Source organism: Canis lupus, chromosome 6, assembly GCF_011100685.1.
Source record: "Canis lupus familiaris isolate Mischka breed German Shepherd chromosome 6, alternate assembly UU_Cfam_GSD_1.0, whole genome shotgun sequence".
Taxonomy (NCBI): Eukaryota; Metazoa; Chordata; class Mammalia; order Carnivora; family Canidae; genus Canis; species Canis lupus.
The window spans coordinates 22,928,079-22,940,353 of NC_049227.1; the positions used below are offsets into that span (position 1 = coordinate 22,928,079).

The window sequence follows — 12,275 nt, forward strand, 5'->3', positions numbered from 1 at the left end:
GCAGTCCAGGCAGTGAGGCAGGGAGTAGGTGAGAGTGAGCTCAGCTTCTCTAACGAGGACGGTGACTCATCTCCCAACAAGTCTCCTTCTGCGGCTAACATGTCAGTTGCTGTAATCTGCGTCTGGTGACGGTTGATTGTAAGAACTCAAAGTGGAGGGAAACAGCAGGAGCCTGGAAGGGGCCGCCTGGCCCTGGAGGTCTGTGTCCTTGCAGCTCCACGCCTGCTCTCGCTTCTGGCTTTTTGCCTCTGCATTTGTAAGTTAACAAGAGTACTTAGCTGGAATTGCTAAGCTCCTGGCATTTTATGGAAAACTGGCCAGTGAATCTTTGCTTGTTTAAGTAGAGGTTTTTCTCAATGCAGCCTTTAAATTTAGAATTCACTGTTGTGTTAACAGTAAGCTGGTTTGCCCTTGGTCTGTTTTTAGACAGAGTAGTTGGTGAAATCAGGATCCTCTTAAGCATCATCATCACAGTGGTACTGGGTGGTGCCCACAGAATAGAGTCTGTCTCTGAGGATCTTATCTGGACAGTTTTATAAATACCACAGCTACAGGGCCAAGTATGTATGGAATTGAATTTAGAATATTTTCTTTGGAAGGAAGTTTTAAGCTACTCAAAATAGAAGTGTATAGTTCTAATTATGAACTTTTTCTTCAGAAGTTTGAAATCACTCAGGATAAGAGTGTATCATCTCTGGTTCTTTCCACCAGTCTGCTGTTATAGGCCGTAATTACAGGCCAACCTGTATGTGGCATTGAGTCAAGGACAAGAGTTTGTGGTTCTGGTATTAACTCTGCCTCTGATTTTGTGTAATCTCGAGCCCACTACTTGACTTCCGTGGGCCCTGCTGGTTCTTAGTTGAAGAAGCCAGATCAGTAGCTCACATTTACTGAGCGTCTGTGAAGTGCCAGGTGGGCACAGGACTTTTAGGACTTTATTTAGTTCTTAGAGCAGCCCTGTAAATTAGAGCAAGGGTCAGCAAATGACAGCCTATGGGCCAAATTTGGCCCCCACCTTTATTTGTAAATAAGGTTTTATTAGAACACAACCACATACACCCATTTGTGTATGTGTCTTCTGTGGTGTCACTTCATGCTGCAGTGACAGAGTTGAGTGGTTGGTCCACGAAGCCTAGAGTATTAACTGTCTGGGCCCTTAAGTCTCTCAATTCCTGATGTACAGCAAGAAGGTAAAGGGACCGTTTGCCGATCCCTGAGTTAGAATGTCCCTATTTTATAGATAGGGGAACTGGGTCCAGAAAAGTTGAAGTCATGTGGCTGCTCCTTGACTCCAGATGTGCTGGCTCTGAAGGTCACGCTCCTGTCATTCCAGGCTTGCCTTCCTCCCTTCTTCAGTTATCTTAAGGTGTTGCTGGGACATGTTTTCAGTTTAACTTAATGCTATTTTCTCTGCTACATTCAGGCGGTTTCTCCACTCGGCCATTCGTGAGAAGTGTCCAGCGTCAGAGCTTGTCATCCAGATCTTCTGTCACCAGCCCCTTGGCCGTTAATGACAATTGCATTAGACCTTCTTGGTCCCTGTCCGCTAAGCTGCAGATGCGCTCCAATTCTCCCTCCCGGTTCTCAGGGGACTCTCCGATCCACACCTCTGCCTCCACCTTGGAGAAGATTGGGGAGGCAGTGGATGACAAAGTCTCCATCTCCTGCTTTGGCAGCTTGCGGAACCTTTCCAGCAGTTACCAGGAACCAAGTGATAGTCACAGCCGACGTGAGCACAAGGCTGTGGGTCGGGCCCCTCTGGCTGTCATGGAAGGTGTGTTCAGAGATGAATCAGACACCCGCAAATTGAACTCCAGTGTTGTAGACACACAGAGCAAAAACTCAGCACAAGGGGATCGTGTGCCCCCCATCTCCGATCCATTTGATAACAATAACCAGATTGCTTATGTGGATCAGAGTGATTCTGTAGACAGCTCTCCAGTCAAAGAGGTGAAACCCACAAGCCACCCGGGCTCCCTCACAAAGAAACCAGACAGCACAGCCAAGAGATCCCCCAGTTCCAAAGGCGCTTCTGAACCAGATAGAAGCTTGCGGAAGGGGAGACCAGTCTTGGCAAGCCAGGAATCATCTCTTTCAAGTACATCCCCTTCTTCTCCTGTTCCTGTAAAAGTTTCTGTAAAGCCCTCCCGCTCCCGAAGCAAAGCAGATTCTTCTTCCAGGGCCAGTGGACGGCATTCCTCCCCTGCCCCTGGCCAGTCCAGAAAGGAGTCCTCCCCCAAACCCCAGGACTCCGTGTCATCTCCTTCGCCCCAGCGGCAAAAGTCTTCTTCCTCCCTCACCTACACCGCTTCCTCTACATCTGCCAAAAAAGCTTCGGGCCCTGCTGCAAGGGGCCCCTTCCCTCCTGGGAAGAGCAGGACTTCAGACCGGAGCTTAAGTAGAGAGGGCTCCAGGCAAAGCCTTGCTTCGGATAGAGCCAGCGTTACCTCTAGCTCTAAACCCAACTCCCCCCGGGTGAGCCAGGCCAGGGCAGGGGAGGGCCGCGGGGATGGAAAGCATGTCAGGAGCTCCTCCATGGCCAGCCTGCGTTCCCCCAGCACGAGCATGAAGGCTGGTCTCAAGAGGGACAGCAAGTCGGAGGACAAGGGGCTGTCTTTCTTCAAGTCAGCCTTGAGACAGAAGGAAACCCGGCGGTCAACTGACCTTGGCAAAACAACCTTGCTCTCCAAGAAGGTTGCTGGGAGCTCTGTCAAGCTGGCTGGTAAGAGTGGCATGGACGACAAGGCAGAGAAAGGCTACCAGTCTCCAGGTGCCCAGCAGCCAAATGCAAGTACAGTTGGAAAAGAGCAGTTTGTCTCTAAGGACCCTGCTTCTGCTAAACATTCCCTGCTGTCTGCTCGTAAATCCAAGTCTTCCCAGCTAGATTCTGGAGTGCCCTCGTCTCCTGGTGGCAGGCAGTCTGCTGAGAAATCCTCAAAAAAGTTATCTTCTAGCATGCAAACCTCTGCACGGCCTTCTCAAAAACCTCAGTGATGTTTCTGCAATCCAAGTGTTTTATCTGTAAAGATGTTTATTTATTTAGAACCCTTTCCCTCCCACCAAAGCCCTCTATGCTTTTGTATGTTTTGGGTCATGTGCCTGGTGTGCGTGTGTGTGCGTGCGCGAGTGTATGTGTGTGTAGAATTCAACTGCAGATTGTTAAAAGCGTCGCCTTATTCTGCCATTGAACCAAATAACAGCCATAGGCAAAGCATTGATACAAGCTAACTGGAATAATGTAGATGAGACCCTGGGCGGTCCCTTTAGCAATTGTACATACTTCTTTCTAGAGAACTCTAATGACTTTTGTTGGACACTAGGGTTTGGAAATCTGTGAACCAGTTAAGCTGTCATTAGTGTGTGCTGTAGAAGGATTGGGTTATTTGACTTGGGTTTCATCTGAGCAGGATTTGTCCTCACAGCTGATTGTCGTGTGGCACCAGGAGCTCTAAAAACTGTGACACTAACAGTGAAACCAACAAACCGAGAGAAGACTTTGCTTTCTGCACTTTGGCCCCATCTACCAGTCTCTGTAAAGGGCAATATTTTAACACTAATGTTTCTCAGGTATATACTCAGCTAGTCTAGAGTGGATGCGCATCAGTAAAAGGGTTAATGAAGGAGGTGGCCTGTGGGGTGACTGTCATTTCTCTGACTGCCACAGATAGAAATTTCTAGAGGTAGGAAAGAAGTCTTTCATACCTTCATGTCTGCACAGATGTATGTATCATAAGCTGTCTTGATTCTTAGGATATGTCCTAAGAGGTGGCACATTTGGACAGCCAGAGAGCCAGTCACTAGTTCATTTTGTTTTTCTTCTAAATTTGCTACACTAAGGCCTTTGGGATTTTGAAATGCAGTAGAGCAGTTAACACATTTGAAAGATTCCTGGAAAAAAATGGATTCTGAACTGGATGCATGAATCTGTACCATTTTCCTTCTCTGGTGTTGCCTTTTTCTGTGTTAGAAGCTGAAAGCTCCATGCTGCCTTGCGTGCACATGCCTGTGTTTCTTGTAACTTGGAGAAGAAAGAAGTTGCCTAATGCCAAAAGTCAGTTAGTTGATGGCGTGTTGAAGCAATGTGTGACACAGTATTACGTGTGTACTTCTGATCCTGCCTGCCTGTCAGTCAAAGTTGTAGATTGCTTTTCAGTAAGTCATTTTTTTCTTTGTGCTTAAGATTTCATCTCTTAACCAGAACTCAAAAGTAGGAGTGGGGCATGTTCCATCTGGCATTGTCAGTGCAAATTACATTTCTTGTTTAGAAAACAAGAGAACCTCACAGAATCTCACAGATAAGCAAGATATGTAGTTTTTCAAGCTTTCTAGAGGTATCCTGGCTATTTATAGCCTTTTTTTTCCCCCATTTTTATATTTTTTTAAAATGTCGAGAGTCATGGTCCTGATTCTCTTTGAATTGCATTTGTCACTTTGCCATGAAGTATAGCATGCTAAGTTTATATGCTTTTAAATATTAACTTTTTAAAAAAAAATTAAAGCCTTCCAATTCTTCCTGAACTCTTGGTGCACAGATCCATTTATAACCTTCCTTTTCAGTATTGCTGTGTGTGAAGTAGTTAGAACACATGCACATGAATAGTTATGAATTCTGCACTGCCTTCCCCCCCCCCCCCCCCCCCGTACCTCTTGGGAAGTATTTCCCATAGGTTTCTAACTTTATTTTGCTGCTATTTTGAGCATTAGCAGGTAACTTGCAAGTCTGGAAGCCATTTATGTTGAGGATAGCTAGAATTTTAGACCCTTGCAATATTTAAGACTTAGCTCCTCAGCCTTGTGAAAGCTACCATAGTGCTCCATGAAGTTCATTGAACGTGAGCCTGTTGCCCTGTGCGCTTGGTCCTATACTCACCCCTTCACTAGGTGTCCCTGATTCACTGCACAGGCGTCTGGTTTCCCAAAGCAGCATTCCTCTCCTCTGCTGTAGTGTGACTGTGTAAGACCGGTTGCCATCAGTGTTGTTCCTGCCTCTGCGGGGACACTGACAGCCCCATCAGTGTTTGGCCACTGCTAGTTTTTCAGTGTCACTTTTATTTCCTGGAAAAGATACACCAAGTATGGGATCGTCAGTACCAGGAATCGAATGTTTGTCTGATTGGAGCTTCTTGTCTTTCTTTGAAATAAGTGAATATCCTGTGAAATCTATCTGAAGCTCTGCAATAGCCTTGGAATTGAGTTTGACTACAAAAAGGATTTTAATAACACCTTTCTCTAGGGCTACTATCAGTTAAGCATTAGTAGATTGTAGTTTAATTTTCATAGTGGCAAATATTTTTATTCTCGAGTCCTCCAGGAATGGATTTTCCATTATATCTAGTGTTTTAAGCAAAAACAATTCTCCAAATGTCTTTAATTTTCCATGGGATCTAGAAATAAAATTTAAGCATCTGTAAACTATATGTCTATGGAGTTTAGTCCCCTTTTTTGGATATAAATGAAAAAAATCAGGAAGTGTGGCATTGTCTAGGCATCTTTAAGCTGTTTCATTTCTGGCCTTGGTAAATAATAAAAATTACATCCCTAGCTACAGGTACAACCTTTAAGCCACAGAAAAGGATATTTGCCCAAAAGTTTGGAGATGCTCTTTGAGGTGTGGAAGATCTTATTGGAAAATTATTACTTGGTTCAATTCAGTTGTTTGGTAGGCAAGTTAGTTGTTTGGTAGGGACTTGGTGTTTGCTTTGTTTTTTATTTTCCCAGTGATGTTTGGCACATTGAGCATATCTATGCTTTGAGGTTAAAAATTATCTGCTAAGGATGGTGGGCCTGGGTTTCTGGTTGACAACTAGGTGGGTCTGAGTAGAGCAGTCATTTCCTGGTAGGCACAGAATAATCCCTGACAGTAGTGCTGTTCTGTATTGTTTTTTGCTTTTAAAAAACTTTTTATTTTTGATTTATTTTCCTGTGAACATCCAGTGCACTGAGATTATGTCATTCCTTCAGACAGCCCTGCACCTTGCCTCTGTAATCCCTTATATAATGTGGAAGCACAAAGAAACCGTTAAGCTCACTTCATCTCAAGATCACCTCCCAGCCCTTATGGTTTCCCATCCTAAAAGCAGCCTAACTGAAAAGAATACCTTGCTGGACCAATAGAAACGGACGTGGGAATATTTGTGGTCTGGTAAAATATTGTAATTTGATATGAGGCTGCCCTCAACCCTTGTAATTATTCTTTCCTCATTCATTGATTCATTCATTGATTCATTCATTGATTCATTCATTCATTCTGCAAACGTTCGTTGAGGGCCTGCTTTGCTCGTAAAGGCGAGCAGAAAGCATCAGGAATTTGCTGTAGCCGAGGAGCCCTGGGAGCGCAGCTGATGAGCCAAGGGATGCTTGTGATACCCCAAATGGAGTGACGGTCCCCGACCCCCGAACAAAGAGAGCAAGTGGATTCTGGTGAACTGGCCAAGGCCTGTGGTCCTCTTGAGCAAGTCTCTCCTGTTCCGGAAACCAAAAGTGCCCTTCTTCATCTTTGGAGACATTTTACTCTTACATCTACTTTTTCAGACTGAGCTGTCTCTGCTACTTAGGGGTTGAAAATCCATTACAAAGTCACTTTCCATTAGAATTTGGTCATCCATGTTTGTATGAAACAGATATGGGGATGGGGGGGCGGGGGACAAATTGCCATCCCTCTAAAGAAACTATCATGGAAAAAACTAGGGACAGTATGTAAAGGAAGCAGCAGTGGCAGCCTTGAGGAAAAATGGAACAGAGAAGAGCTGTGAACAGAGCTCACTTATTTCAAATAAATGTGTTTTTAAAAATAGATTGACATATGATGTTACATTTCATTCTGACAAATTACCCAACAGCTAAAGTTGTTGTTTCCTACATAGGTTATCAGAATTATTGAATGTCAAGATAATTAGTGTTTCTGGGTTGGATTTTTGAGATAGTTACAGAAATCATAAGCACAGTTTCAATAAAACATATTCTGTGAGGTGTGTTGAACTTGTATTATTTGGAAGTAAGAGCAAAATTTGCTGACAAATCAGTGCCTATATCATAAACATAAAGTAGCTGTTACTGTGCAGACTGGTCATCTTTACTTTCATAAAGGGTACATTATTGTTAAACTTCACTACATTTTTGGGAGGGAAATCCTATGCTTTCTTTAAATGAACACTTAGTATTTCACACTGCCTTTTAATCAACTTTCATAGTGTTTGTTTTGCAGCTGCAATTTGAGCATGACCAGTCATTTTTTTCCCCCAAGTAATGAAAACAATTTTGCATGGCCTCCGTCTAACCCAGAAAGCATGTTCTTACAACCTATGCAAACAACTAATAAAAAATACGCTAAATGTAAATTTTTAAAAAGGCAATTCTTGGATTATGGAGCTCTATTTTTGAATTTGTAATTTTTTACATGTGGCTTAATCATCAGTACCGAAAAGCATGAATGTGTTTTCTTGTTTTGCTTTGCACATGTTTCTCTTTGCTGATTTTTTTTTTTGATTGTTGGCAAGATTGTATGTAAAATAAGTATTTTGCAAGCAGGAGTGGAATTGGATATGTTGAACACACACGGGTTTATATACTGTATTTAGCCTGAAGACTTTCCTAAAGTATTTTGTTCTAAAAATAACCTGCCATTTTTTATAGATTTTAATTTTTTATATCTTCTAGGGTTCTATCGTGGTCACAAGAAGAGAATGTGGCTTCTAATAGTGCTAACAATTTTAAAATGCTTTTGTAGAGACTTAAAGGTGTTTTGGAAAGCTTTGGAGCTTCCCAATCACTGGTCACAATTAAGACTAAGCTCATGGAATTTATGGTAGCATTCTACAGTGGATTAGGTTATAGATCTATTTCACATGCATTTAAAACTGTTATTTCCCAATTTTGGAGGGAAAGGAGATCCACTGCAGGCTTAGGAGGCTTTTCCAAGTCTCATACACATACTCTCCACAGGATTCTGTTAGGCCTCTTCTGAATGACTTGTCTGAGATTCTGATACTCAGCATTCACTAGAATCATCTAGAGAACTTTTAAAAATGCCTGGGTCCCACTCCCAAGCTTTTGATCTAATTAGTGTAGGGGCAGGTCCCAGGAATTGCCATATATTTTAAAGCTCTTGGGGGTTTCTAATTTCAGTCAGAATTGAGAGCCACTGTGCTACACTGTCCCTATGGTGAGAATCACTGCCATGTGAAGCACTCAGGAGTGACTCAGACTCCTGTTTCATTGGAGAGGAAGTAAAAGATTGAGAACTACTGATACTAATATTCTGTTTGAAATAAGGGAGCCTTTCTGATTTGAGGCCCTATTTGGGTGCTTGGAACACTTGCCAGTCTCGTGGGATCTGGTGCTCTTCAGTTTGCTGGAGCAGTCAAGAGTCCCCTGTAGGGTGTGCATCCTTCACAGAGCCTTTTTTTCTGGCTACCACCACAGGGCCAGACCCACAGGGGAGTTGGGAAGTCACTCTGAGTTAGAAAATGCTGAAGTAAAACCTTCATGGCCTTGGAAAACCTGTTCCTGATTTTGATAGAATGTCTCCATAGTAATTACAATAGCAAACTCGAGGCTGCCACCTAATTTCCTAGTTAGCTCATTCTCTACTTATCCACAGTGTCGTTTTAGGAGTTGACTTTTAGTTTAAAAACAAATGTGAAGCATTTTATTTGGGAGTCTTTGTTTTGGTAACCCTCTGTTTTTTCAAGTAATTAAAAAAAATAATATCCAAAAATTTGGCAGTGTATGTTACCTATGGAGGCAAATGAAATTTAGTTTTAATCTGTGGTGAGCTGAATGCACTTTAAACATCTTCAAAGTAGTCTGCTGTGCTTCTCAGGTGGTTTCATCCTGTTGAGCATTATGCTGCCTACAAAAAAAAAAAAAGAAAGAAACAATTTACCTGGTATTTTCAACATTTCAAGGAATGAAATCTAAGTAAAAATCCAAGTTGGAAATCCTCCTTGAAGCAGAGTGGCCTATTGTGGTGAAAATGAGGTGTGAAGTTGCCTAGGTGCTATTCTAAGTGGCACGGTATAGTACCAAATGGGAAGGCAGTTCCTATGTTTTCTGAAGCTCACATTATCTTTGTAGGCCTTTCAAACATGTATTTGTGTTCCCTATCGGTTTGCTCACCAATTGTGCCTCTCACCACTGGTTAAAATCAAATTCAAGCCCCATTATAAAAATAGTTTCTTTAGCAAACTCTTTAGTTTTACACTGGAATTTCTGTAGTTGTCTTAAAAGCTGCATGTCCTGTCACTGTACACAAAATACTTTGGTATTGTTCATGCACCATTCATAGTGATTTCTGTATAATTTTCTTCTTTAGTTGTACAGTAGTATGGAATGCAGATATCTTTCCTTGAGGCTGGAAGAAAAGTGTATCATACATTTTAAATTATTTTAGAACAAGTGCATGAGATATGTCACTGATTTCTGTTATTTATTTGTATGTTTTATTATTCAAGGTGTATGCACTTTTAAGAAGCAAAATTTATATTTTTATGTTTAAAACGTTTTATTTCTGGAACAGCAGTTGATTATATAGTATACAGTTGGAATTAAGAGAAAAGTGGAAAATGTAACAAAATATAATAAATTTATTACATGATGCCCTCTTTAAGCCATATTCCTCTTTCTCCCCTTGCCAACCTGTATCTTTTTGGTGTTGACTAGCCTTGGAAATTAAGCAGAAATTATCTGTGTACCACACTTATCTCTACAAAATGCTTTAAGGCCACAGTGTTAAGTGAAAAAAAACAAGTTACAGAAGAATATAGACAGATACTCTATATGTAAAATTTTAAAGATATCACAATACAACGATGCTTTAATTTTCACAATCAGGGATTATTATTCCCACTTTCTCCAAGCGGTAATGTGTCCTAGGCCATGGGGCTGGGCAGGAACTCACAGTCTGGCTCAGTTCTAATGAAGGAGCCATTCTTTTCTGGTCTCTCTCTTGCCCCCAGATAACCTCTTTTTTAACCACCGTGTTCTGATAAAATTTTTCTGGCAGTCTTTTATTTCCCCTCAGGACAGGACTCCCTGTTGAAGATGTCACATTACTTATGACCACTTGGGGGCACCAAAGATCGCCACCATCAAATGTAGTTTAAAAGTCTAATTGCGTTCTTCACCTCTCTGTTGAAATGCTTGTTCGTTATGAGTTGAGTGCATTTTCAGTGAGCAAGGGTTTCAGTTTAGATAAGTACCACTAAGCCATCATTTTTCCTGGAATCTTAAATGCAGGTCATAGAGAAGAGCTTGTTTTCTATAGCACAGCATGATGGTTTAGGGTTGGGGCAGAGAAACAGTTCCTAACCAAGGGCAGGTATGAGCCACATGCCCTAAAACCAAGGTAGAGCACTTACAAACCTTTCTCATTTTAAGTAGTGAAATTTTGCTTTAGAATCCATAAAGAGTTTAACCATGTAGTACACCAATTACTCAAGAGGCTTCATTATGCCTAAAAGTACCTGTCATAAAGTACACACATTTAATAGTTACACAGGTATTTAAGGGTCATTTTGTCTGTCTCCATAGAAATGAACAGTATCTCCCCCTGTACACTTTCCATCCTCTGTCAGTCTTCCTGGAGAAAGCAAAGGCATGATAAAGCCACTGGCCCTGAACCACATGTTCCTGTGTGCCCAGGGAGTGATTCTAGGCCACTAGCTCTGCAGCATGGGGCTTAGGCCTATTCCCCACCCTCAGTGTCCCCTTTCTCTTTCTGAGGCGTGCTCCTGCGTTCTCCCCAGTAGTGATTTTGGTTTTCTTTTTTGCAGCCCTCTTCTGGTCTCAGGCATCTCTGCACAGGTCATCTCATCTAGCAGAACTCCCCTCTCTAGGTGGGTTGGGTCTGCTTCACCTAGAACCCTCTGGAATTCAATCTTGATTTGGTCTGGTCTTAGCCATGTTTCTCATTCCCTACATAGAGAAACAACAGGGGCTCTCTCCCAAAGCGATAGGTTTTTGCATCATGCCATATAGCCTGATGGCTTTGCACCTCATTTCTTCCAGAGTTCAAGGCTGTGATGTTAGTCTGACATGTTCTCTGTATTTATAACAGCTTGATTTTTCTTTAAGTGGAAGTTGTGAGTGAAACCAGGGTTGTAGTCAGAAATCCGGCCACTCCACCACTGCAGGCTCTCCTGTGCCTTTCAGAAGAATCCGTAGAAGCCCACAGTATACTAGGCCATCTCAGATTCATTGTCCCTTCAGAGAGGGGTAGGGAAGGCACGTGTGGGTGCGGCACAGTGTGGCTGAGGATGGGCAGCACCAGTGTCAGGGTTCCCAGTCCATGAATGCTCGTGGTGGGGAAAGTGCCCCTTTACTGTTGCACTCAAGACTGAAGTGCAAGTTCCTTCATTTAGTAGTGCTTCCTGTATGTCTATGTGTTGGGGATATGACCATGTCCTGAAGAGCTCAGGGTCTAGTCCTGGTCAAGTTGGTTGATAATAAACATTTCAGTGCTTACCGCCATGCTCTTTACTCCTTGCTTTTCCCTCAAGGCATCACCACATTCCCGTCCCTCTTTCCAGCCCACTTCCTGGAATTCTGCCTAAAAGGCTTCTCTTCCAGGTACCTACATGGCCCATGCCCTCATGTTCTTCATGTCTTTACTCAGATGTCATCGAGTAAAGTCAGTGGAGGTCAGTGGTCAGCAAGGCCTCCCCTGACCACCCATTTAAAACATTGCAACCTACTTCATGTTCTCTCCCTCTTCTCTACTTTATTTGCTTCATGTAACTTGTCACTAACTACCACAGTGTATATGCAGTCTGTATGCAACATCAGTCTATCTGCAGTATATATGCAATGTGGAATATATGCAATATATGTAATATTTGGTCTATGTGCAGTAGTATATATGCTGTATCAGTCTATAAGCAATACATATGCAGTATATAGTCTATATGCAACATATAGTCTATATGTGATATACAACATAGAGTCTGTAAACATATATAGTAGGTATGCTCATCTCTAGAGCTTGTTTACCTGCTGTTCTTTTCCCAGTACCTCAGAGAGTGCCAGGCATATTAGTACTTAGTAAAAATCGACTACCTGAATCAGTGGGTTTGCTTGAGTAATTCACTTAACCATACTGAGCCCCCTTCCTATCTAGAAGATGAGGAAAAACTGTGCGGGTTCATGGAGTGTGAGGGTTACAATAGGAAGGATGCTCATAAAGCATCCAGCACAGTACCTGGCATAGAGAAAGTGCTCAGGGAATACTGCCATTCATAATCATAACACTAGGCATGGGGAGAGGGGCCGACCCTCAT

General features: G+C 42.5%; 1 protein-coding gene across 3 annotated transcripts in view; it reads left to right on the plus strand.

The window, feature by feature from the left end:
• USP31 (ubiquitin specific peptidase 31) overlaps nucleotides 1-9,607 on the plus strand; it is a 71,116-nt gene extending 61,509 nt beyond the window's left edge. For all 3 annotated transcript variants that reach the window (XM_038540046.1, XM_038540048.1, XM_038540047.1), the window contains exon 16: nucleotides 1,424-9,607. In XM_038540046.1, the coding sequence (XP_038395974.1) occupies nucleotides 1,424-2,994 (1,571 nt within the window). In that variant the 3' untranslated portion in view covers nucleotides 2,995-9,607. The remainder of the gene's footprint in view (nucleotides 1-1,423) is intronic.
• Nucleotides 9,608-12,275: the final 2,668 nt, after the last annotated feature.